The sequence below is a fragment of the Corvus cornix genome, chromosome 18 (genome assembly GCF_000738735.6).
Source record: "Corvus cornix cornix isolate S_Up_H32 chromosome 18, ASM73873v5, whole genome shotgun sequence".
NCBI lineage: Eukaryota > Metazoa > Chordata > Aves > Passeriformes > Corvidae > Corvus > Corvus cornix.
The window spans coordinates 7800758-7827211 of record NC_046347.1 but is presented as its reverse complement, the minus strand read 5'-3'; the positions used below and the strand labels follow the sequence as shown (position 1 = coordinate 7827211).

At 45.0% G+C, this 26454-nt stretch overlaps 1 protein-coding gene across 3 annotated transcripts in view; it reads right to left on the bottom strand.

The window, feature by feature from the left end:
- RAB11FIP4 (RAB11 family interacting protein 4) overlaps positions 1-26454 on the bottom strand; it is a 125231-nt gene that overhangs the window by 84468 nt on the left and 14309 nt on the right. For all 3 annotated transcript variants that reach the window (XM_039562088.1, XM_039562089.1, XM_039562087.1), the window contains exon 2: positions 623-710. In XM_039562088.1, the coding sequence (XP_039418022.1) occupies positions 623-710 (88 nt within the window). The remainder of the gene's footprint in view (positions 1-622; positions 711-26454) is intronic.

Genomic DNA, 26454 nt, shown 5'->3' with positions numbered 1-26454 from the left:
CAAGGACTGTTTCTTTGGAAAGGATGTGGCTGAATCCACTTGGTCTCCATCTTCAGGGTTTGCATGGCCAACTGTAATTAACTCATTTCCTTCCAATACATGACCCCAAGTACTCTGAAATATATTATATATATATATATATATATATATATATATATAAAATTTTAATTATACCTTGCAGATACCTCAAGAGGAATATAATAGTCTTAAATTTCCTAGTGGAGAACCAAAAGCCCAAGGGCTCCCTAACTCCCTAAGGTAAATCAGCAGCAGAACAAGATCAGAATCTGGAAGTATCGAACCTGCGCCCTGCCTGTTAACCACAAAGCTACTCTTTCTTCTGGTGTATTTGTCTTTAAGCCACAACACATTTATTCTGACAAAAATTAGCAGTAAACCAATGCCCAGGCACCTGTGGATACAGGAACTCTAGCATTGCTCACCATTAATATATGAGATGCACAAAAAGGAAAAATATCCTAGCTCTGTTCCCAGAGCTGCTCTACTGTCACTACAAATAACCACAGTTAAAAGAAAGGATGTCTTTGATCATTACATTTTCTGCAATCAGAGAAACATTAGTGGAACTGAACAGGATTATTTTTAAGAAATATGCACATACCTTTGATAGCAAAAACTCCGTGACAGAAGTCCTTAAAATTGATTCTCCCCAAATCATTCGGGTCCAAGTACTTTGCCAGTTTTTCCACCTAAAAGAAAAGATGATAAAATATGTGTTGAGCTTGGTGTATCATCTGTTGCTCTGATACAGTCTGTATCTTCTATAGAAGACTACAAGAAGAATACCCACACTCTTTTCTTGAACCAGCCAATAAATGGTTCTGCAAGGAGAAACCATGTCTTACATGACACTGGTGCTGAGTAAGGCATGTGCTCTCACCAAAATTTCTTCAGCTGGGACACATCAATGCTGTCCTATGGGGATCTCAAGAGCTTATTAAGGGGTGAATCTGTGACTTATCCTCTCATCACAGAGCAGGGTGCCAACAGAATTTCCTTCTCTGGAAGCTCTTGCCATGCATTCAGTGCAGAGGAACTTTAAACCTTAGTGATTCTTATCACAAGTTCTCAGGGAAGGAGAAAGGACAGACAAAGATGTGCACAGCCCATAGCAGTCTCATTCCCTGAAGAATCCAGATTATAGGAGAGAAAACTCATTGGGCACTTGGAATGAAAACAAACTTCCCTGACACGGCAGAGAATATCGTTTTTGTACAGGAAAATTAACAGTACATAAATGTATTCATGTGATGACATAGAGAATGGTTGTGTCCAGTACACTGTGCAAACAAGCAATGTACTTACTCCTTATAATCTCACCTTCACAGTTCAGCCTTTCTGATCACTACTCACCAAAAGAATGAGATTATACTGAATTTAAACATACCCACCAAATTAGCACTTGCCCCAAAAATGGCCTGGCAGATTTTTCAGGAGGGTTTTGGGATAGAGGAAGAAAAACAGCCTAGACTGAAGAGGCTATTGTGCTGTCTAGAAAAAAAGGAATGGAGGAACAAGTAGCTGAAGAAGAATAAGGTGAGAGGCAGAACAGTCCAGGGAGGTGAGTGCACACACAGCTAGCTGTCCTTTCTGTGACAACCACGCTGCTGGAGCTTGTGTACATCCCCTTGCATGCCTGTGCCTTTGCATGTAGTACCTTGCAGGGACCCTCACTGAGGCAGAGGCAGCCTCTTGCTGCTCGTAAAAGCTCATAGCCAGCTCCACACAACCCTGCCCTTGGCCTGGGCCCTCCAGACACTCAAGAGTATGAACAAGCTGAGAGCAGGGACAGCAGGTGTGGAGGATGCCACAGGATCCTGCTGCAGCACAATCTGTGTGAGCTCAGCTATGTCAGTCTGAGCAGCAACAAAAGCCCAGCTGGAAAGATGAAGCAAATGAATCCAGATGACCCAGTTTCTCAATTTTCTGGTGTGTTTTTCTCCCACATGCTAGCAAAACCCCAGCAGTTTCCCAAAGCCCTGCAGATAATGCACTAATGTGTGCGCATGACACTTCTTCCTTCAAGCACTTCTCGGTGCCTATAAATTCCTTCTGTATCAATAAATGCTGTGATAAGCCAAAGGGCTCATTTAGAGCAAGCAAATCTGGATGAGAAAATGACAAAATTTTTACTCATATGCAAAATTCTGTGTTGAATGAGAAAGGCACAATCCGATCCTTAAATGGAATCCTTTCCTCTCTCCTTTTCTTAGGGAAAATAAAAAAGTCAGCTTATGTAGGCAAGGCAAGCAAGGAGCTATATGATGAGTTCAGAGCCCATGACAAGTTAGACATCTTCTTAAAACTTTCATACTGCAGAAGGCTTCCACAGCTCCAGTCCTGCCAGCTGGGCAGCAGAGCCCAGATGTCAGCTATGGTGTGACTCATGATCAAATTCCTACCCAGGAATCACAAGGAATTACCGTAACCCCACTAATTTAGAGCATCAGAACACACATCTGTGTTTCCAAAAAAAAAGCTACTTCACTAGAAACCATAGCGTGTGGTTAATGCATACCAGACTAGCTGAAAATCCCAACTGAAACCAATTAAGTAGAGACACACTTGATATGGAAAATCCGGGTAAGTGTTATCCCTGTCACCTTCACGAACAACAATTGTGTTGTAGGTTTTAATGTGCAGATTCCTGCAGCCAGCTGGGAAGCCTCTAGTCTATTTAATATTGTGCTATAACACAGTAGTGTCACTGGCTGTTCCCAGTGAATCTGGCACATTAAGTTTATTTCTCTAAGTTGATCCAATGATTTTAGTCTACCAGTTGCTCAGACATCTAAAATTACCCTTTAAAAATCAAATTAAATGAGATCTTATGTGCCTGGGAGTGTGTACTGTGGAGGAACAGAGGATATGTTCACATTTAAGTCTAAGCAATGTCTTAACAGTAAATGAAATTATCACCTGAGCAAAGTGCTTCAGTATTCAATTTCCCCTAAACCTAATTTGCAGGTTTTCAATTAGATTTTACAATACAAATAACTGACATCAGTGCAGGAGATGATGAAGAATTTACAGAACAGCCTGATGTAATGAATTAACACCAGTAGTGCTCACATCTTCAGCCAGGGATAATCAACACAGCTCCCAGCACAGGTCAGGGGATAAAAGGATTTTGATCAATGGGGCCTATGTTTGGGTGGATACTTGCATAGGGTTTGTGCACTAATATACACACATATTTGGTACATAAATCCCTGCATATTTGCACACAGTTTTCAAGAGCCTGCAGTGCACTTGATCATGCATTTTTACCAGTAGCTTTCTGAAATAAGGCAAGAAGCTCTTCCTAGTTAATTCCAGACTGAAGTCATTACTTAAAATTAAGTTAAATTTCAATCTGTGGTGAAATAAACCACAGCTACCCTTAAATCTTCTCTGGTGTCCCCATTGTGTAAATCACCCCTCTGCTTCACTTTGTAAAGAAATAATGTCCTGTCCTCCTCCTTCTCAGAAAGGGCTGGCTCCCCACAATGAATCAGAAGTTGTTTTATTTATTCATTGCCTTGGGAAACTTATGGATTTGTCAGCCTACCTGGCAGGCTGGGTGACATTGAAGCCTTTTTTGCAGCCAACAATCCCCTGGGATTGGGGGAGTCTACAGCCTCTGCCAGGGAATGAGGGAATAGCAGCTCCATCCTCGGTAATGGAACGGGTGGCACAGCCCAGTTCTGCACCTGTGGGACACACAGGATGAGCCGGTCCTGGGCATGCTCAGACTCCTGGGCCCCACATTCCTGGGCTGTGCTGGGCTCTGCTGATCCCCTGGCAAGGGACACAGGACTGCAAAACCAACTGCTACCAAAATTCAGTGTGAAATGAGTGTGTGATTGTTGTGATACCTACAGGCAGCACAGGGAGCACTGTGTGCTCCAGAGTTTAACATCAGAAGCCATCGCAATGAGTAGGGACAGTGTGTTGGGCTGGGGACTCTTCTCTGCATAGAGCAGTCCCCCACCATGTGTGATAGGCAGCACATCAAGGATTACAAACAAGTTCTTCATTGTAGGAAGTGAACAAGGGCAGAAAAAATGAGCTGCAGGCTCAATAATCCAGCTGGTTCTTTTGGCAGTTGCAAGGATGTCTCTAATGAACCCTTCAGTAGGCATCCAATAGTCAGAGAGAAGACATAAATCTCAGAGAGAAGAAACAAATCATGTTTCTTTGGGAAACAACTGGAGAAAACCAAACCTCTGTCCCTACTGTTTAACTTGCCTGAATGAATGGCTGATTACCCTTTCAATGCAAACATGTTTCTCCATTGTAGTAACTGCTCACTTCAGCCAAAGTATTTGCCTCCTGTCCCTTGGGTTTCCCAGCTATCCTGACTGCCCTGCAGAGGGGTGTTTGCCCCGTGCTGCTCTCTGACACATAAGAGGAGGCTGGGAACACTTGAAAGAGCAGAATGGAAAGGATGTTTGTAGCAGAAGGAGTGGAGGAAGGAGAGAAAAGAGGACAAATCATTGACAGACCTCAGAAGAGATTTACTGAAACGGATCTTTTCTTGCAAGTGAGTTCAATACAGGGTCACCTGTACTGAATAGCCAAGGAACCCTCTCCAGACCTCTGGCCAGCTCTTGTACTGAAGCTGCCAAAACAGCATCAGTATTTTTTTCCAGCAAAGATTTTCTGACTGGAACTGAATCCTGCTTCCATTTGCAGGCAAGAAGAAACTCAGACCTCTATTGACCTCACTTAATTGTCTTCAAAAAAGAAGAGATTTTGTTAACACAAAAAACATTTGTAAGATTTAGAAGTAGTTGAGTTCAGGGGGACCCCACACCAGCTCCATCCACTGCAATCTTACAGCAGGATCCAAATCACAGCCAGAAGATGCGATTTGAAATAAACAATTTGTCTCAGCAGTTTCCCTTCATACTGCAGGAGTCTGTGAGCACGTCTCGCCCTGAAGTGCGAGCAGGGAACACCTGGGAGCTGTGACAAGGCAACACAAGCACTTGAAGGAAAAGGTCAGGCTGTGCTGCAGCAGCAACATTTGGGCAGGATCTCCTGAGGCAGAAGCATTTGTGAGAAACCTCAAAAAAAACAGCAAAAGGAGATTAAACATGTAAATGCCGCAGGGTGGAATTAGAGAGCTTCCCACATGATTTATACAAGGAGCAGCAGAACCGCGCTTGCCCTGGTTTTAACAGACTGGCCTTTTCCACATCTGGAAGGGGTGTAAGTTTACACCTTGACAGTATGAAATGCTGCTCCGGCTGCAAGGCTGGGCAACGAGACCACCACGTGTGTGAGACCCACCCCTGTCCTTTTCACCAGCCCCTGGGTTCAGGTGTTCTTAGCATTGATGCGGCCCTGGATGTTGGAGCTCTTCAGTCAGAAGGGCTGTCTTTTGATGAGCTTGGATTTATATATGGAGGAGAAAGAAATGAGATTTCTCTGTGATATTGAGGCATTTCAGGGAAGCAACACAAGATGAGGGAAATTATTTTACATTGCATTGGAGAAACTAACACTCACGCAGTTGTGGTACCCACTGTCATACAAGATGCTGAAAACACAGACAGGTTGCAGAGAACTGACATACAATTAAAACATCTTTTGCAACCAAAAAAGGAGAGGTTTTTTCTGTTTAATGTGGCAAAAGGAAGATCAAGTGATTATTTGTTACTAGGTATAAAGACTTCTGCAAACAGGGAACTGCAGGTTCTAAAAGACTGTAGCAGAAGAAAGACATAAAGAACCATTATCTGCAAAGTAAAACTGAGCAGACTCCATTGAAAAGCAAGGCACAATTGTTTTGTCAGCATGATTGTTTACCCACCATAGCTATAAAACAGGAAGGGTCTGGAACTATAAAAAGCCACTGGAGTACCTCATCTGAGGCCTTTTGAGAAGGTGTGACATACCCGGAAGATTTACCTAGCCTAGAAGGAGTGGGTTAAAATCTGAGCTGTCACCATCTCAGGATGTCACATGGGAAAACGTGATGCTCTCCCTGAACCTGACCCTACAGCACACACAGGACCACAGTTCCCAGTCACACATGTAAGGAGTGGAAGGCCAGCATTTTGGAGCCACAAGTCCAACCCATTCAGTCCCAGCAGACAGTGCATCATAAATAATTCATACCACTGCAAACAACATCATGAATTTCCATCAGCTGCTGTCTGATCCCAAAGCATACAGCGACATACATCACTGCTGGAAACAATGGCTTTGAATTTGCTTTGAATTTTGATTTCAAGCATCACTCATTGCTCCTTTATCTGCATGCTTCAAGCCTGAAAGTTGGTTTCTGTGAGCTCTCTGTAAACAGAAAGGATTGTTTCAGTTTCTGCTTTAACTGTGCACACCCAATTTAGCAAGTTGGAAGGCAGACCGTGGGATTGTGTCCTAAATGACATAAGCAAAGTTGAGTAGTCTTGGCCTCAACTTTGACCAAAATCTGTCAAATCCATCATTTACTAATGGCTGCAACGCAAAAAGTCTAATCAAATTCAAGGGAGTCCATTCACTTGTCTTCCCTGGGTTTAGCATCAACACATGGTATTGCATCTTCTTGCAAATATGACCTGAGTCCATGGGGCTTTGGTCCAAGGGGAGAAAAATATCCACCAGTGCTACCGCGGGGATTACTGTAACACGCATATATCAAACCAGGAGTCCCGTGGAAAGGAAATATATATGGAGAGATTCTTGGTAGATGTTTCAGAGATGTTTATTTCTCCAGCCGCATGGCCAGGGCTCTGCTCAGGAACCCTGCAGTCACAGGACCCGAGGGTCCTTGCCCACAGAGGGAAACACAAACCAACCAATGGGGAATGAGGCTGACCAGGGGCAGGGAAACCCCATGTCTCGCCCCCAGGGCCCTGCTCCCAGGGCTCCATGGCAGGGGGGAGGAGCCCCAACAGCTCACCCGTTTTATTTTAATAAAAGGAGAATGAAAACAACTGGATAAACATAACAAGAACAGTTTCAAGACAAAACAAGCCACCCTCCTGAGTCTTTAAATGTCCAAACAGATTCTGTGGAACATCTTAGGGCTGACAGAAGGGAGACAGAACTCTCCGGCCATGCTTTGTGGGGAAACTGAGGCAGGAGAGGGTTTAATTTCTTCCCTCCTTCTTTTCATCCCCCCCTCGGCATCAGAGAGGAATTGTAGGGAAAGGGAATTGTATAGGGAAGCCATGGGGTGAAAAACAGATTAGGAATAAACTGGGGATGGGGTAAACTTAGGAAAGGGTTCATATTGGGTATAGGGTAAAAGGGGAAAGTAGGCTGTGGGTAGGGAAGTTGCTGGGATGGATATTGTTTATAATTTTGTGCATAACGGCTGCCTTTGACTGGAATACCTCCAGGCCCAGTAACATTCGCTGCTTGTAAACCCTTCTTTCCTTGCACTATATCAAATTGTACAACTTCGCCATCTCCTACACTTTGCAGGTAATTTTTAGGGTTATTCCTTTTAATGGCAGTTCTATGGATGAATAAATCTTCCCCTGTATCATCTCGTGTTATAAATCCATAGTTGTTTTTTACATTGTACCATTTCGCAGTTCCTGTAATTTTCATTGCTATAACTTCTCCTATCACGTGCTTGCGTGTTCGTCGTGGCTGCTGGTCCCGCGTGGCCGCCGCCTCGCCGACTCCGACGTCTCGCCAGGTCCCCGCGTTGCGGCTGCTCCGCGCTCTCCGAGCGGCGCTGCTCCGGCACGTGTCTGGGCTCTGCGTGGCCCCGCGCTGCCATCGCCGCCGGCCCCGTGCCCTGTGAGTGGTTCCGCTCCACAAACTCCACGCTGCTTTGAGTGTGGCCCCGTTCCGGCTCGGCGCTGCGCGGCTTCTCGTGTCACTGTGGAAACCGCCGCTTCTCCCTCCACAGGGCTCTCCGAGCCGTGTGCTCAGAGCAGCCTGCCACGCCGATGCCCGGTTCCTGGCTGCTCGTGGCCCACGGCACCCGCGGTGCCTGCGGCATCGCTCCCTCACTCGCGGTCGCGTGGCCGGGGACCCCGAGACAGGGATGGGGTCCGCGGTAAGGCGCGTGCTCCCGAGGGGGCCGGGCGCACCCAGCACAGGCACCTCCGCCGGCACGGCTGCAGTTGTGTGCTCCCGGGATGGCGGCCGCGCGGTCTCGGCCATGGGATAAGTACGATCTTCTGCTTTAGGGGTAATGGGACCATACAAATGCTCCTCAAGAGCTTCACTGATTATAAGGTATGCACGGAAAGCTTCTCTTTGATCACTTACCTTATCCCGGATCTCATCCCAGAAACGCCCCTCACAAGATCCAGGAGGTTCGATATCAAAAAGTAAGTCTCGAGAAATAATAGGAGAACCTTTTGAAAAGCCAGTTAAAAAAATGTTCTAGATCTCCTGGTTGCATTACTTTTTTGTTTTGTTGCTCAAGGATTCCTTTTACTTCTAGATACATTTTTTTCTGTGGCTCAGAGAGCCCCATTTCCCACGATTCTTCCATAGTCCAGAGAGAATATCCAAACCAAGATGAGAAGAGAGAGGTCTAGAGTGGTTTTTTACTCACGAATTTTCTGTCCTCAGGGATCGGTGTCTTGCCTGCATTCCTCCACCAGTTTGTTACCGCGGGGATTACTGTAACACGCATATATCAAACCAGGAATCCCGTGGAAAAGAAGTATGTATGGACAGATTCGTGGTAGATGTTTCAGAGATGTTTATTTCTTCAGCCGCATGGCCAGGGCTCTGCTCAGGAACCCCGCAGTCCACAGGACCCGAGGGTCCTTCCCCACACCGGGGAACACAAACCAACCAATGGGGAATGAGGCTGACCAGGGGCAGGGAAACCCCGTGTCTCCCCTCAGGGCCCTGCTCCCAGGGCTACATGGCAGGGGGGAGGAGACCCCAACACACCAGTTATCCAGATGGAGAAAACATCCACCATGTGGAGTGTGTGAAATCTATCAGTGAATCATAAAGGCACAGAAAGAAAGAGGTGGCTCCAGACGCACTGCAGGTGGCTGAGTGCATTCAGAGGAAAAAGGAAGCTTCTTATGTTGATGTGTTATTGATGCTCTGTGCAAGCATCACCTGGGCTCAGGTGGGCGACAGGTGGTGAGTGCAGTGGAACTGCTGAAGCGGGAATGGTGGAGCACTGTGGATCTGCAGCACACACGGCAGGGCAGCTGCTGCCCTTCCCAAAGGCAGGGACACAGAGCTCCAATCTGCAGAGCTGGGCTGAGAAGCACAGGACAGAGGGACAAGGAGCAGAGGAGGGCAGGAACTTCCTCGTCTCAACTTCTGGACAGAGGAGGGCAGGAGCTATAGGATCCACATCACAGCCCCCAGGGCAGGAGGGTTTATCTAGACTGGAAGATCCATGCTGCTGGGGAAAGACATGGTATGCAGTGGCCATGGGGCTGTGGCACAGGGGACAGAGCAACAAGTCTTCCAGGAGCATGATGTTACCAGCAAATTACTTCATCTGCCTTGACTTCCCCTTCTTTAAAATGGTGATGGCAATACTGACACGACACTCACAGTGCACCATAAAGGCAGTGATACTGTGGGCAGCAGTGAAACCTGCATGGAGCTGGTCCATGCTGTAGCTTGTTGGGCTTTTTACCCTGTCTCACTTGCCCACTATAGTCTCACTTTCAATTTCTCAATGCTACAGGCTGGTGTCCGTTATCTCCGAATACATCTGCTCGACTGGACATGGAACAACAGGCACGCTGATGATCTGACACAATATACAGGTATTTCTAAACTGTGCTCTGTTGCAATGACATCTGCCCCACTGGGCACACCCTTGTCATCACCTTGTTTTCAGCATTTTGTTATGTTAACAGCATTTTATTATCTTCTGATGGTAAAAGACTGAGCCACAGTACTGCTGAGAAAACACATTAGGGATGGATTTGTTCAGAACATTCTAATATGCACACGAGCTATTAAGAGAATATAATACTTAATGAGCCTCAATGAATGTTTGTTTATAACAGAAATACGGGCAGTGTTAGGAAAATTGATGCTATGATTTCTGTTCCATATTGAGAAATCACTTGCAGTCTTTAATACATGATGACACAAACCTAATATGGGTTAACAACAAATACAGTTCTTGCCATGTTACATACTCCAATTTTCTAGTTATCATCCTTACAGTTAGAATGTCTAACCATAGCTGAGATCCAAAAGTCATTGCACTTAAGGAACCCCTTCCCTCACATCATATACCTTGCAGGTTAACCTCTCTACTTACACAACAAAACGTTTTACAACCACAAAGTACCACCAATAAACTTCGAAACAGAGCGCATGTGAATAGCTCTGAATCTGACCTCACTTGAGAAAGGATCATTGCCTGGAATTAAGAAGTTTTCAGAACTTCCTCAGAGTACACATCCCAAAGAGACAGTTCACAGCTACAGAAACTATCTTCCCCCATTCTGTCTTCAAGCCAGAAACCACCAAAATCCTGGTGAGTTTTTCCTCTGCCAATCTATGCCTTTGGATGTATCAATTGTGTATACACATAACACCCCTAGAAGAGTAATTCACATTTATTTTGTCCCTCCTAATGCAACGTAGCAGCTGACAATGAGCAAGCACCAGAATCATATGACCAACCTCTCTATACAGTCTCCCCCGCCATCTGTGATATGTGAGAACTGAGAACCTTTCATTTAGTTACTTAGAGCTGATTTAAACAGGATTCCATTTCCCTCCTTCCCTCTGATGCTGTGTTGCAAAACAAGACATTTGGCTGGGCCCACCAGTCTTACAACAGTCTATGGGGAATCCCACACAGTCTGGAATACCATGGGAACAGAGAGCAAGGCTAAAAATATGCTGAGCCATCTGTTCACTCTACAGTGATTTTTTTGTGTTGCTCTGGAAACAAAGGGTTAATGTGTTGAACTGTTTTCCTAAAACCACGGATTGACTCACTTGCTAAAATAAGCAGGGCTGCATTAACACCTTCTCCTCCACAGCTACCAGAACTGAAGCCAAGGTTGCCTGGGAAAACAAGGCTGTTAGCAAAAGCTGTGACAAGTTGAAGCAAGGCACAGCCCATTATCGTCCCCATTAGCATAAGTCAAATACAGCAGAAAATAGTCAGATCACAAGAGACACACGAGGCAATTGGTCATGTGGGTGCAGCATGTTTTCCTTTAAACGAGGAGCAGGAAAATGTTTGCATCACATCAGGCTTATCTACAAGTACTGCAGCATGGATTGATTTTTAGTGAAAATATTCTTCCTCTGTGCAGCTTGTGGTGCGTGTGATTGTTCTCATCAGTACGTAACGGGAACTTACACAGAATAATGTTTTTCATGGCTTTTAGTTGCGAGACATCAGCCAAACAGGAACTACTCTCAGAATAATTATCATTTTTTGTAGTAAAACTGGGGAGAGAGGTGGGGCCCACAGTGCCAGAAAACACTTTCTTGGTGCCTTCCTTGCTGACACAACTGCATTTTAATTGAGGTGTTATGGTTTGCAAAGAACAAACAAAATACCAAAGGCCAGCAGGAAGGAGATCGAGAGGGTAGGGAGAGCAGAGCAAGTCAGGTAGGTAGGTCACAGTGAGCAGCTCAGACATCGGGGGTCTCCAGGGATACACCAGTGAAAACACAGTGCTCAGAGCCAAACAGAAGCTTCAGAAAATTCACCAAACCAGAGCCTAACGCCAGTGCTGAAATCCAGGCAATGGCTCCAGACTGCATGGCTGACACAAAATCAGAACAAGCCACTTTTGTGCCAGCTGTACGATGGCACTTCACTCGTTCATCTCTGATTCACAGGTCAAAAACAGCTAAGTGCAACAGCACTCACAAGATATTGTTATCACCCAGTTTTGTCAGCAAATCCTCACAGGCTGGATTTCTAGCCTGAAAGTTACAAAGCAAGTGTTACACTTCAGACAGCCACTTCTCTTGACTATGTGCTTTATTGTTATATTCTCTCCTTAATGCACAGGGCTAACGCACCAATATGCCACCAGCACACAGCACTGTGATTCACACACAACATCTACTTTCGGAAAGATTTTGGTCTGACAACCAGCGAGAGGCCTGCCCAGGGCAGCATAATTTGGGCATCCTCAGCTCTCTCAGCCTGGTCTCCTGAAATCAATTTTGAACCTAGCTGTTAAAAGGGAATGTGGTTGGCTTTTGGCATGCTCACAGATATCAAGCGTGAAATGTAGGTCTTGAGATCTGATCTCAAATGAAAAATCCTGAGCAGCAGTCCTGAAATTAAACTGAATGAAGGAAATTTCACGGCAAATTAATGCTTTGACACAAATCCTGGGAGGAATGAGTATGGGATGAATCCAGCTCAGGGAGACACACATTAGTTAAGAAGACAAACATCAGGCAGAAAGGTATGATTAAAGGAACAATATTCCACTTAGCTGAAGGGAAAGACCTTAACCTTTAGAAAAGTGAGGCTGGGAGATAACGTCCTTCCCCGAAGACCAGAGAAGGAAATGAGCAGTAAATGCCTGTCATTATGGTGGGATAATTACCAAGTCTGGAATGAGGGTGACAGATTTGAACAGCAGCTGACTCCTCTGACGTCAAGACAAGAGGAGCAGGGATAAGCAGGCTGTGACAGCAGTGGATGAGCACGAGTCTGGACTGTCAGTGCTGAGAGGGGGTAGCAAGGAACCCCCCAACCAACAGCAAAACTACCAGGGGCTGAGGGAAGGAGGGAGCCCTTGCTGCATGAGCTTGCACAAGCAGCCAGATTCCTGACCAGAGCACTCACACAGTGTTAATCTTTTCTAATTCCCCCCTGTGTCTTGCTGCAGCTGCCAGCTCCGGGCAATGCAACAGCCCAGAAGCCCCCTCAGACCTCACATTCCCATGTCACAATCAATTCCCCTATAGAGAAATGTCATTCATTTCCTCCTGCAGTGGAGGAAACTGTATAAAATCACACGTAGAAATCCACATTGCTCGTTGATCTACACCAGGGAAAGACATTAGAAGGAACGATAATCAGCCAGTATTTTTGTGTAGGAAGGGACAGAAATACAAAGCCTTCATGCATAGAAAATGAATGTTCTTTACAACCTCAGAAGCTGTACAAGTGTGCTTCATGTTACAGGACTGCCTGCACTGTGCATCCTTACTAGCCATCATAGCCTGGTCAACATTAGTACTTCTAAATGGTTACAAGGCTGAATGGAAGAAAGATCCAAAAGGCAATACAAAAAGCCCCAAAAGAGATGAAGGTGCACAGCTATGATGGGATTGTACTTTTGTCTTTTTGAAGTGTGCCCAATTAATCTGCTATCAATTAGTCTTGGTATTGTAAGAAGCTCAGTGAGGGACTGGACCCAGCATTTTCAGCTCATTGTATACACTATTGAAAAGATGGGATCTGACACAAAGGTAATTTTCTCAACTGACACGTGATTTCACCTTCTCTTCTTATCCAGAAACAGATGGACTGCAAAGTGTGCTGGGCCTGGGGACTAAGTAGGAAAAGGCAGATTTTAAAAAAGAGATTTGGGTAATGATGTGGTGACTTCCATCAGCTGGAAAATCACATCTCTCAGGCTCAGGTAAGCAGGTCACTGTTCCCAGTCCAGCTGTCACTCAGGATAATAGCCACTTGAGAGGCATTTCTGTCCACCTGTGTGTGGGACAGGACTGTTCATGCCTGTATGCACAGCACAAAGGTCCACAGGGCTGGTCCTGTTCTGTGAAATTCTTGTTCTGTTTCCTTCTAATGCCTTTTAAGAAGTTACTGTTTTGATCTTGCTCATTTCTACAGTTGCTTTTTCCAACTGCCTTTTAGTAAGGATGTAACTTGCCTTTGCAAGTCATGCATATATTTATCATCTCCCAGTGGTATGTATATGCTGATTTATTTTTGATATCTGTTGATGCTTTGTGTATCAGTACGTGAATTCATTTTTTCCCACATTAAAATCAAACCAAGCAGCCTGACCAAAAATTGTCATTTTGATTTTTCCAGTGAATACAAGTTCCCTGTAGTTATTATGACAACATGTCACCCCAGGGTCACAGACAGTGAAAATGAATTGCTTGAAAAGCAAAACCAACCAACCCTTTCACTGTAAAAACAAACAGGCACTGTTTAAGGGAATCAGGATAGCTTTTCCTAGATGGACCCTAGAAATAAGGTAAGAAATGGTCACTGGAGCTCAAATTATTATCTCTTGTGTAGAACATCCCCTACAAATGCCAATCAGATTATGTGCAGTTCTGCTTTGGAGCATCTATACAAGAGGTGAGTGGACTGGTTTATCCTTCCCATTGTACCTCACCCCAATTCCAGGTACAACATATAGAGTAAAACATTATTTCTAAACTAGCTGAACCCCTTTAAAAATCAGAGAAGGAACTCTATACTAAGAGCTTCTGCTGCTGCTGCCTTCTCCCAGCCTGCCAAAACTGTGCTTGCATCTATTTTCCTCCAACATAAAGGCACCTTGTAGGAGTTATAATCAAGAGGAGAGAGAATGCAGAAATCACAATAGATTTATACTGCAAGGCCCTCACCCAGCTCCATTTCACTGCAGTGCTGGATCAGAGAAGCCAGTTCACTGCTAATAGCTGAACATGTACCAGCCCCCAAAAAACCAGAGGTTTTTGTGCTTTTCCAGTCTCTGCTGTGCGTTACCTGCCCACAAAAGTACTGTTACTGATACAGTAACAAGGATGCAATTTACCCTTCAGTGATAAGGCTCAACAAAGCTCTGTAGCAAAGGCACACGTATGAAACATAAGGTGGAATGCTCATTGAATTGAGGATGAAAATGAATAAAGGAGCCTTCTGAGAGCACCTTTCACTGGACCAGCTCAATAAAGGAATTTTCACTGGTTATGGTGAGGTTTCCTCACCATGGAGTAAAGCAGTTTCATGGTTTGTAACCATCTTCAGTTGAACAGACATTTTTACATCTGTCTCTCTGCCACTGCTGACTGTGGTCCAGGCATGGAGGGCTCCCCACCAAGAGGGCTGATGGACTGAGTCTGCCTAATGTGTTCATGGACTGGGTGGTTTTCTGTCCATGTTTTCCTAAAATCTCTCTATGAAGAGTCTGCCTGCAGAAGGAGGTGAATCTCAGGGCTGCAGCTCGGTCAGTGCATAGGGAGAAATGCTGAAGGAAAAACAAGCTGGTGCCAAACAAAATGCAGTGCTGGTGCCTCTGCAGTAGCAGAGAGATGCTCCCACTCCACTGCAAACCTCACCCTGTTCGCCCTGAAGAGCCAGCAGCTCCCATATCTCAATCGTCCTGGTTTGGACAGGATCCATGCACTTCCTGTAAGATTGGAAATAACACGGTGTACAGCTATTACAGAGATGGGCATCCTGCCAACACCGACTCTGGGAGGGACCAGAGACAAACACAATGTCCTGGATGGATGGCACAATGTCCCTCCCCCCCCTGGCTGGACAGCTCCCTGCAGGTTCCTGTGTGACTGCAGTGGGCTGGAGCTGCACAGCCTGCCAAGAATGGAGAAGGTGGAAGCGGTCCTGGAGATGCTTCATGCTGCCCTGGGAGCCATCCGGATAAATGCGACCTGGAACAGGGCAATTGCCATTCAAGTACACACATCTAAGCTGAGTCACAATGAAATGTTACACGTGATGACAGCTTGTCCTTGCTGTTCCTTCCAGGGGTGAGTTCACATTTCTCACAAGAAAAGGTCGATGCATTTTTATTAAATGACCAAGTGCTGCCCAGACAGAGAAGCAGCGAGGTGGATATCAAGGTAGTGAGGCAGCCACAGAACCACCACATCATCAAAAGTTCACAGGACAGGGTTAACAAGGGGAGGGAAGTAGACAGGAGAGGGAAACAACTCCCTTAGCACCATTCTAAACCTGTCTAAACCTGACCTTGGACAAAGCCAGAAGCAACGACCCTGACACAGGAACCACTTGTACTGTATTATACAATGAAAGTCATGCTAGAAGAACTTAATGGCCATAAAATCTATAAATCACCAAAACCACAGGGAGAATTTTAACTCTAAAAAGTGCTTTTGCAATAAATTTCTAAACCTTGGCAAACAACACTTAGCCCCTTATTTGAGAGATGCTGGAAGGCATCATTATGATGCAGACTTAAATCAGACTTGTCTCAGACCAAGACTTTGACCTTCTCCACATGGATGTCACTTTCCAGCAGCCACCATCACTCAGAAACGATTGAGCAGTCAGGACTCCCTATACCACAGGACATCCTCCACCTTCACTGGTCCAGAACAAATCTCTTTATAGCCAAGTCTGTCAAAGCCTCATTAGGCAGGACCAGTGCAAATGTAAAGTGTTGAGGATTACAAATAGGAAGTGTTTAGAACCTTCATACCTGCTGGTCTCAAGTATGTGGGTTTTTGGCCAGTGCACTCTGGGGTTTGGACTGTCATCATAGAGCTCAGAAATGCTGGTAAAGACTCTTGTTCCAAACCTGCATACAAAGGGTAACTTTCCACACATCTCATGTGGGGAGTTCATCACAGGAATTCATCACTTTGTTGCTTTGCAGACTTAGATGGAGTGAAGAGCCACAGAACAGAACACATTACTTCTTGCCCAGAGTTTACAAAATGGTTTTTCTTTTCACTGTAATAGGAAAACCTCTTGAAAGAGACCAGCAGGAAAGCCTTGTAATGCCTCTCAAAATACTGCAACCAAACCAGAGCCTGCCCAACACAACTCTGTGCACGTATCCTTGGTCTCTTATTGAATGGAGCCTACAGGGAGGCTCCATGTCTCTTTGAACAGCATCAGCACAGCTCTTTCATGTAGTTTGCATCCAGCAGTGAGATCAGGGAAAGCACCAAGGCTGCACAAAAAGGAATATTTTGTCAGTGAGAAAAAAAAGAGCACCATGTATCTGGCCAACAGTCAGGCCATGAGCTGGCAAAGGAGGCAATTTCCCTGCTCCAGGGTGCTTTGTATCTTGATGATAAACTCTTGTGGCTAAATTGCTTCTGGCTCCCACCACGTGTCTCTCTGCTCCCTGTATATTCACACTGCTGCACTGGTGAGAATTAGGGAAAGGTACAATAACTGAATTACTGCTGCACTTGCAGATGACAATGGCAAGGCCTTATAAAGGCTGCACATGCTTTGTCTAGGATGAAAATGAATAAATAATAATAATTAAACAAAAGAAGAATCTAAGAACATAGTGCCCATTGAATGGTACACCATGGAATGGCAGCATCAGCTCCAGCCAGAGGTCAGTCTGCCAAAGAAAGAGGAGGCAACACTCATACAAAGGGAAGAAATACTGGGAGGTGATATTTGTGTCCTTGCTGCTATCAATTTTATGGAATGTGGGTGAACAAGGGACTCGGGAAGATGAATGGCAAGTGCTGAGCTCAGGAGAAGCTGCAGAGTTTTACTCTGACAGACTTCTACCAACAGACCTCAGCCTAAAGCTGCACAAGAGCTCACTGGGGAGGTTGGCATGAGTGGAAACAAAGCAGGTGCTGCCCACCTCACCAATGGTTTGGTGTCAGGTGGCCAAACCTCCTGTGGGCTGAGATCCCCACCGAGCCTTGAGCATCTTGCTGAGGGGTTCTACAGCAGATAGGGCATATTTCAAGGACAACTCTGAATCCCGAGACACTATAAGAGGCCAACAGCCAGGGCAGATTCACACCAAAACAAGTGTAACCCTGAGCAGGCCAGCTGTGGCATGGGGCCAAAGCTCAGAGAAGTGCACAGGATCCTTTCCACTGACCCAAACACATCCTGGTCGGGGTGCAGAACTGGCAGTGAGGAGAAGACAATTACCAGCAGGTCCTTTTCACTCTTGGTCAAATTTCCCACCAGCAGCAGCACTCAGAGGGAGAAGCGAGACTTACCACAGAATTTGACAGAGATCAGCAGCTTTATGGAGCTCTGCCAGAAGAGGACCAGGGAGAAGCTGCAAACTGCAAGTGTCAGACTTTTGGAAAATTGTTTCTCTGTTCAGGATCTTCTGTTGTTTCCCTTGGCAGTGGAAAAAACTTTCCCTATAACATGGGATACTCTGTTTCTAGGACATGTCCTTCCTGCACTACGTCTCTAAGTAAATTTTTCATTCTTGTATACTTGACCTTTCAGAGTAAGCCATAGCCTTTCTCATCTGGTTCTGAAGCATTTTCCTGCACCTGTATTTGAGGATCAATTACTTGGTAGATCCAAACAGGAAAGCCTCCACTTGCTCCAGAAGACACTTGCTGTGCAGGCTATTAATATCTTGCTGGACATATTAAAAAAGATATAAATTCAGTGCTAATACAGTGTGCTGAATTAAAGCCTTGCAGACTAAAGCCATACGAGGACCTGTGAATCAGGTGCAGGCAACAGCTTTTCAAGGTTTCTCACCCTGGCAATTCAAACTTAATATAGAACCTCTGAGCTGCGGTCTGATGGCTCATTTTATGCTTGGATACACTGCATATTGACAGCAAAGGGAATCTGTGGCAACCAGAGCTAAATCTGGGTTGTTGGCTAGTGCCTCAAACAGATGAGACAATCTGTCACTCCTTGAATAAATTATCTGCTCAAAGAAGGATGTAATACAATGCCATTCTCAAAAAAATCACCCTTTTCCTGTTGTACTTCCATGGTAGTTTAAGTTGCATCCACTGACTGCTCATCTGTGGAAGTTTGCAAACACAACTTGAGGCATTTACTGCCCCAGGGTCTTCCTTCTTTATCATTCAAACATCAGCAACTTCTCACAGAAGAGATAAGAAGCATCACTCAAGCCCATAATGCCCCGACGCTGCCTCTGGAGAGAAGGTGAGACTCAGAAGCTTTAACAGCAAATGGATGGGAAATAAAAGTGGGAAGAGGAGAGGGATTTCTTGTTCTAAAATACACAGTGACACGAAGCGCAGTGCAGATCTCATCTGTACTCACTCTGCATCAAGCAAGTGTCCATGCAGCAGAGTGCTCCAAGATTCTTCAGTCTGTGACACTGGAAAAGTATCTCCAGAGAACAAGCATTTTCTACACAGTTCCTGACATGCTTTTCTCTAGTCCCTGCTGAACTTACAACAAACCTCCATCTTTTACAGAAGCAGAATTTTTATCTTTTTCCTGGATTCTGCTCTTGTCCTCACTGAAAGCAAAACTCTCCAAGTGCTTTTAAAGCATATAATGGCAAGTATGGAAAAAATCTGTGCCTTGTCTGAAAGGCCACGGTTTAGCCTGGGCAGGAGCTGTTGGCCCTGCCCCAGAGTGAGCATAACTGGTATTAATGGAATTCTGCCTGAATAAAGAGCTGGAGAGTGAACTCCTTGAGAGAGCCATCTCAGACTGTTTGAGTATGTTAAAAGAGGTCAGATATCAAGTAAATACTCAATTAAGGAAGGAGGACAATTAATTAGAAAGGCTAATTCTGTGCTAAAATGGTCTGGATGGTATGCAAAACTCACCCCAGCACCCATTTCCATACAAAATAAGTCTCAGTTCTTGAAAGAGTAGCTCAGCTTTGAGCAGACCTGGGTTAAATTACCAACTCAGCCACAGACTCAGTGTTTTCATCATGGACAAGTCATCAGTCTCTTTTCATGTCCACTCCCAAACCCCCAGAACAGTGACAGTAAGTACATACTGAGACACTTAGACACACAGCAATGACCCCACATCTGTGTGCATATGCTGCTTTGTATACATTACAGCAAGTACTTGCAGCAATTACAGCACTCCAAGAACTCTAAGAGGCCAAGGAAATGCTTCTCTATCCATAGATTTCTTCTTGAAATAAGTCCTATGTGAAGGAATCTCATTACTGAAAAATAAAATGTTATTCCACTTCAGGTGCTGGAACAATACTACGGAGCTGGCATAGCATGGACATATGAAAAGAAGCAAATGTCTTATGCAGTGTTATATAAAAACCATTAGAAACACCAAGCTGGCTGGTTTGAACCTATTTGGCCTCTGCTCTCATCTACTTCAACACAGCTCCACAACTGACATGCAGAGGTGGAAAGATTCTAAAAATAACCAGTGCAGGGAGAGGGACAGAAGCATGAGGAGGAAAATGTTTCTTTGGCCTGGCTGACAGATTGGGCAGCAGCTCCCAGTGCCCAAGGAACACCTGGTTCAAGTCCTGCTCTGTTAGCAGCCCTGCACTCCCTAATATCCTGGTGGCAGACCATTTCTGGAATCCAAACATGGCCCAAAGACATACATAAGACATGCGAGAATGGATTTTTTTAGTTCTGAGGACAAGACAAAAATTGTCAAATTCTCAAATCAGCCAAAAGAGAGCTCTGACATAAGACAAAATTTAGTTGTCAGTGAACTGATGTAGGACATCACACTGATGCTAAGTCAAACACATAGAGCTCTAATTCAGTAACAGGTATCTAACCCCCAGCCTGGTTAGCTTGAGCTCTCTTATATGAGCTGTAAAATTGGAACAATAAAAAAACCCCAAAAAATCCTCTGGTTCCCCAGAACAGACCACCAAGCCAATCCAAAGTCATGTTCTTGTATGTACGGCTTCCTCCTCTACTGGACTGTTCCAAGGCTCAGATTTGAGTCACAGCATCCTGTCACAAGTTTATGGCAAGCTGGAAGAAATACTGTTCTTCCCCACTTGCCAATCCCATTCTCATTTGACTACGGCTTATTCCAATTCTTGCACAACTGATGCTGCATAAGTGAAAAAATCCTAAGAAAAGTAGTGAAACCGGTGTAATTGTTTATGCAGTTTAATGTCCCAGCACATACAGCCCATTTCATTCGAAGTCACACAGAGCTTTATACAGTACCTGGGAACAATTTGCAAGCAGACATAACACCCAGATTTCATCTAATACTTTCAACAACTTTTATTTTATCCCTGACATTGACTTCAGGTTACTGCTGAGAGATGGGCAGATATGGTGAGAGCAGGAGATAAGGCACGAGATCCCACTAAAGCCAGCACAGCTGTGCTCCATGCCAAATTCTGCCCTTGCGAACTGAAAGTGTGTCCTGATAGAGCTAAAACCAGACAGAGAAGTCTGCCTAGATGTGCAGATCTTCCCCAGCCATCCACTAGAGTAAGACCTGAAACACAACAGCAGCACACCCAACACTGTGCAATCGTACCAGATGTAAGATTTAAGATTGGCTGGAGGTGATCAGAGCAAGCAACAAGAAGAACAAATCTTACTTCCTTCCCTATAATCAGAGGTTTTCTCACACTCCTTGTGCTGCTTTCCCCTAGTGAAAGCAATAGAGGACAGACAGCTCGTAGTTCTCATATAATTATCAGTTGTCAACTCATCTGAAAGACACCCAGAAAGGCTCCTGCTGCGTCAGATGTACAATTAACTTGTTCTTCTCTAGCAAGGGCACTGCATGAGTGAGAGGGCTTGGAGGCTCTTCTTTCTCCCAGCAAACACATGACAAAACTGTGCTCTCAGTTCAAGCCTGGGAATGGCTCCAATTGTTTTTACCTCAGTATCAGTCTCAGTCCTTCACTGCACTGTCATTGATTTGTACAGAAAATCAGTTGTTATCCTACAGCCTCAGACTGTGGTTAGTGCTGCAGCTCTGTGCCCTGCTCTGTGGATGGCATTTGTACACACTTCAGCCCAAGCCTTGCAGGGCAAACCACTTCTCCCATATCCAACATGTGCATGCATGGTCCATTCAGACTCACGGGTCTGCAGCACTCCATTCACAAGAACACATTCAAACACAGCTTCGAATCTTGCAGTCAGACATGCTGGCATTACAAACCGTGGTTTAACCTCACCTCACCATGGCATAAAATAAACATAATTTGGCTTATTTGATATAACAAACACAATCTCTGCTGCTGCAGCTGATCGGATCTGTGCTGTCATTTCACGGGCTCCTGAAAAGTCCCCTTGGGCTTAGATGTCACTTAGTGCTCAGCAGTGGCTCTCCAGATGTAGTGGGTTGAACCTGAGTTGATGGACAGTCTTTTAGACTACTGACGCTTCTCACAATTTACATATTTAAACCGCACAGAAAGGCGGGATTACCCCTTTTGTCCGAGCTCGCCTGCTGGAAGGTGGGTGGGCTCTGAGCCTCCTGGCCCCACCGGGCCGGGCCGGGGCCACTGCCCCTTTCCCCCTTTCCCAACACTGCGGCACGGACCCTGGGTCGCTGGGGGGGGACTGTCCCAGAGCAGCAGGCAGCTAAGACCAGCCATGGACTGTCACACAGATAAACCCAGCCATGGACTGCCACACAGCTAAACCCATCCAGCGCGGCTTCTGGGGACAGGCGGGTCCCTCTCCTCTCCATGCGGAGCCGGCGGAGTCAACGGGAGCCGGCAGAGCCTCCTGTCTGCAGCCAGCACACTTCGTGCTGAACTGAAGAGGACACCACGCAGCCAGCAGCACAGAGGGAGCGAGGCTTTCCCCACCGTAAAGCCTGAACAAGAACACCCTTCAACATGGCGGCTTCGGAGTCAGAGAGAAAGGGAAGTGAGTCACGTGAGACGGAGCTGAGCATGGCGACGGGAGAAAAGAGGGCGGTGCCGCGATTCTGGCGCGCAGCTTAAAAACCTTCTTGCATGCCGTGGTAAGAAACTGTAGTACCACAAACTGTTTGTCTCTTTAATCCATTTGAAGTACATGGGGAGATGGAGAATCCTCGTGTGGCCTGTGAAGATTGTGAAGAGTGCCTATGCTAGAAGCAGTGAGAGGCTGTTAGAGACTTGTGGCGAAGAAAGCCTTTGTGTGCAGGCCAAAATAACTTATCCTTAAAAAGATGAATAACCCCATGTGATGGCCCATGTTTTGCAGTGTGAAGGAACTGTGAGATTTTTCATGGGAGAGATGTTCTACACACAGCAGATTGATTGTTTCCGGGCGGGTCTGCTGTTAGTGGCAGTTTGGGAACCACGTGCAACTGAAGAAAACCCTTTTTTCCTTAAGCATAAGAGAGAGACTTTTCAAGAACTGCAACACTGACTAACATCCCATGTTCTGTTATCCTTTGTGCGAGTTGGGTAAAAGGAGAGAAGTGCTGGAAAGGGGGGGGGAGGTTTGCTTTAATTTCTTGTTATTTCTCTTTACTTTTAATTCATTAGTAATAAAACTCTTTCATTGTACTGCAATTGTTTAAGGTTTGTGCCTGCTTTGCTTTCTCCTAATTCTTATCTCACAGAAGGAAAATAAGTAAGTAATGAATATTTTGAACCAAAACCAGTACACTTAATTGGTGTTTCTGCCTGGTTTTGAACTCAACCCGCTACACCAGAGCATCACACAGCATGGCAGATTAATGCTTCGTATTTATCCAAAACATTAGACTAACATCCACAGGCAGTGTCTGGACCGTCCAGTGCAAGCCCTGAATATGGGCTCAGCACTGGTGTGGATTTTGTCCTTTATGGCTTTTGGAATTAAGAGAGGGAAGCAGAGGTACAGGATATTGCAAACTCATGGCCTGTTTAAAGCAAGTAATGAGAGGTGCAGTATAAGAAACCGAGGAGAATGGAATATTCAGAGGATCACGTGGCAGCAATAAAACATCACATTCTGCATTACTATTGAACAGAACGCTTTATCAGATACTCTCAGTAAATTGCAATCCTGTTTCCACCTGCCCACCCCAGAAATAAGCTTGTGTCACACATCAGTTGCTGAGCAGAGAGGTATCTGCAGCCAGCACCAAAACCACCATACATCAATTGCTCCTGATCTTCAAAAGGACAAGATTTACACAATAGACAATGTCAAGATAAAGCACTAATTAAATAAAAGTGAAAGTCACTGGAAATTCTGCTTGGTATTTTTCACTTCATAAAGAGAATGGAATAAACTCAGGACCTACCAAAAGAAGGAAATATGCCAAAGAAATCAGCACACAGCCAGAGAGTTCAAATTCCAACAGCAGAAAAAAGACAGCAGAAAATCCTGTGCAAATAACTCACAAATAAAGATTTGGAATGAGGGAAAACACTTTAAGGATGAGCTGCTGAAGTCAAGCACAAACAGGGATCAGTGACACTAAAATCATGGAACTAATCTAAAGTATTTACTCTTGGAAGTGGAAAAATATAACAAATAGAGCTTTGAAAGTGCTGTATATTTCTAAAGCACTGGATTGCTGATGCAGTCTGAATACTGAGCTGACCACACCTGCCTGCCACTGCCCCTTATGTTTCTTCTGCTCCTGCTCATCCACCAGAAGAGCTGATCCCACCAGCACTCCCACTCTCCACTGCAGTGCTGAGAAACATACTATGGTATTTAAGTCTAGAAGCGTATGGCCAGCCAGGGAGCTGCAATGTGCATGGAAAAGCTCTGTCAGAAGTGATGCTAGAATGGGAGTTCATCAGCCTTCCACCCCTGGCATAGAGCCCAAACTCCATGGTTAATAGCAGGGAGTGGAGATCACAAAGAATGGCAGGAAGTATGGTCCTGAGCATACCTAGGAAGAAATTCCCTGGAGCTGCTATTTTCATGAACAGCCAGAAAAGCAAGAGTGTGAGTGAAGTACAGCTCCCAGTTAGGGAGGAGGTAGACCAGGATGTGACCAAAACAACAGGGATCACTGCAGGTCTCCAAAGGATGACTCACACACACACACCTTTCCCCTGTGCAGGGCTGTGGGGCTGGAGCCAGATGCTTAAGGATTCCTGCACAGCACAGCTGGGCTGGCATACACCCCTTTGACTACATCCTGTGCACAAAAAGGGAAATTCCTGGTCAGGCAGAGAGATTAGGCAGTTTTCCACAACAGCTGTTCATACCACACCTCTAAGAAGCAACATAAAGAGAGCTGTAAATATTTAAAACAGCATTTATTAATCACTTCCTCATTTCTTCTGTATAAATGCTTCTTAACCGCTCTGGGAATAGGGCTCCTGAGTTTTAAGCATAAACCGGTACAGCTGCTTTTTCTGTAATAGAACCATTACAGGTCTGATTCCATCAATCAGCATTTCATTAAAGCTCAGTTACACCAATGCTGAAGTAATGGAGAACAGAGTTAGACCCTTGAAATGTCCTTCAATCTGAAGCAATAAAATTCCTAAACAGAATTCACCCATCTACTAACAGGAAAAGAGAAATTCTTTTTTTTCCAGGTGGTTTTCCATGAGGTCACTAAAGCCTCTGTTTTCTTTTGTTTGTGTTCCAGTGTTTTTAAGAGTGACAGAGGACAGACAGGTTCCCCCTCTTGTTATCTCTTTCATGCCAATAAAAAACAGAGTATGAGGCTTCTGGGATTTCCAGCAGTAAAGACCAAAGATAGGCAGTCTAAGATGAAACACCTTTGTTTTTGTTTGAAAAGATCAATCTTACCACAAGGACAAAGACAGGAAAACACTTAAACAAGAGCTCTGTTTGCATTGAAAACTTTTAACTCAAAGGTCCAGGTTTGGCTAAACCCAGCTCAAGCAAAACTGTGAATCTTGCATACAATCAGAACTGTACCTTCCTTCACTGCCACAGAAACAGCAACCCTGCCTGTAAAAATGTAGACTTGAGCTAGGTGCAAGTTTTTGTTCTTCCTGAGCAAGAAATTAAGTCAGGAACAAGAAGATCTGTCTTTAAGCAGTCGGTAGAGGTTAGAAATCACAGCTGTCACTGGTAAGAAAAAGTAAACACTGCAGAAAGACATGTACAGTAAGTGCAGTGGTCACAGTGTTCAGCCACTGCTCATTAGTCTTTTGCATTTAGCAATGCAGAGAAATCTGCTGATATCCTTTGAGACTATTTCCATCCTTCTCCCTTCTGCACTCACTACAGCTCATCCATTAACATTTCTGCTGATTGCCCTTTAGCTGATTTGAAAGTGCCAGAACTGATTGTTTGCTGAATCTGTCCCATAATTTTAAAATCCAAGCACGATTTAAACATACTGAACAGGCACCAGGAAAGATACCTTATTCTCTTCCACTCTGTCCCAATGATTCTGACACTTACTCATTTTCCTTGCATCTATTTTTAGCTCTGTCCTAACAGCCATGGTCCTTGGTAAGTCTTCTAAATACATGGCTGATTCTCTTCCCCTCCTCTTCAAGGTACTTGTAGCAAATAGATAAAGCTCTGCTCTGGCCATTCTCTGTGGACACAGGGAACCCTCCTAAAGTCAGAGGAGCTCCACAAAGACTGTGGCAGATGACCACAGCACTCTTCTCTAACTTTACAGATTGGTTTTCAGGCAGTTGGTTAAGCTCTGGTCATGAACACTCAGGGCAAAGAGTGAAATGAAAAGCAACTTATGTCCACTTCATCAATCCTCATTCAGTCTTTTTACAGCAGGAGAAAGTAAGATGCCACATTTCAGGCTGTAGTGTCTGACAACACCCCATCTTTGATTTGGGAAGAAGATGGGATGGGGAAAATGCGAAAAAGTCATTTAAAGACAACAATAGCCCTGAGAGTTATGAGTAATTTGGCCGATTTCCTGACAGATACAGATATGACACTTTCACATGATGTGCTGCTGTGCTGACTAATGCACCACTGCAACAAACTGTCACAATGCGTTGACAGACCTTC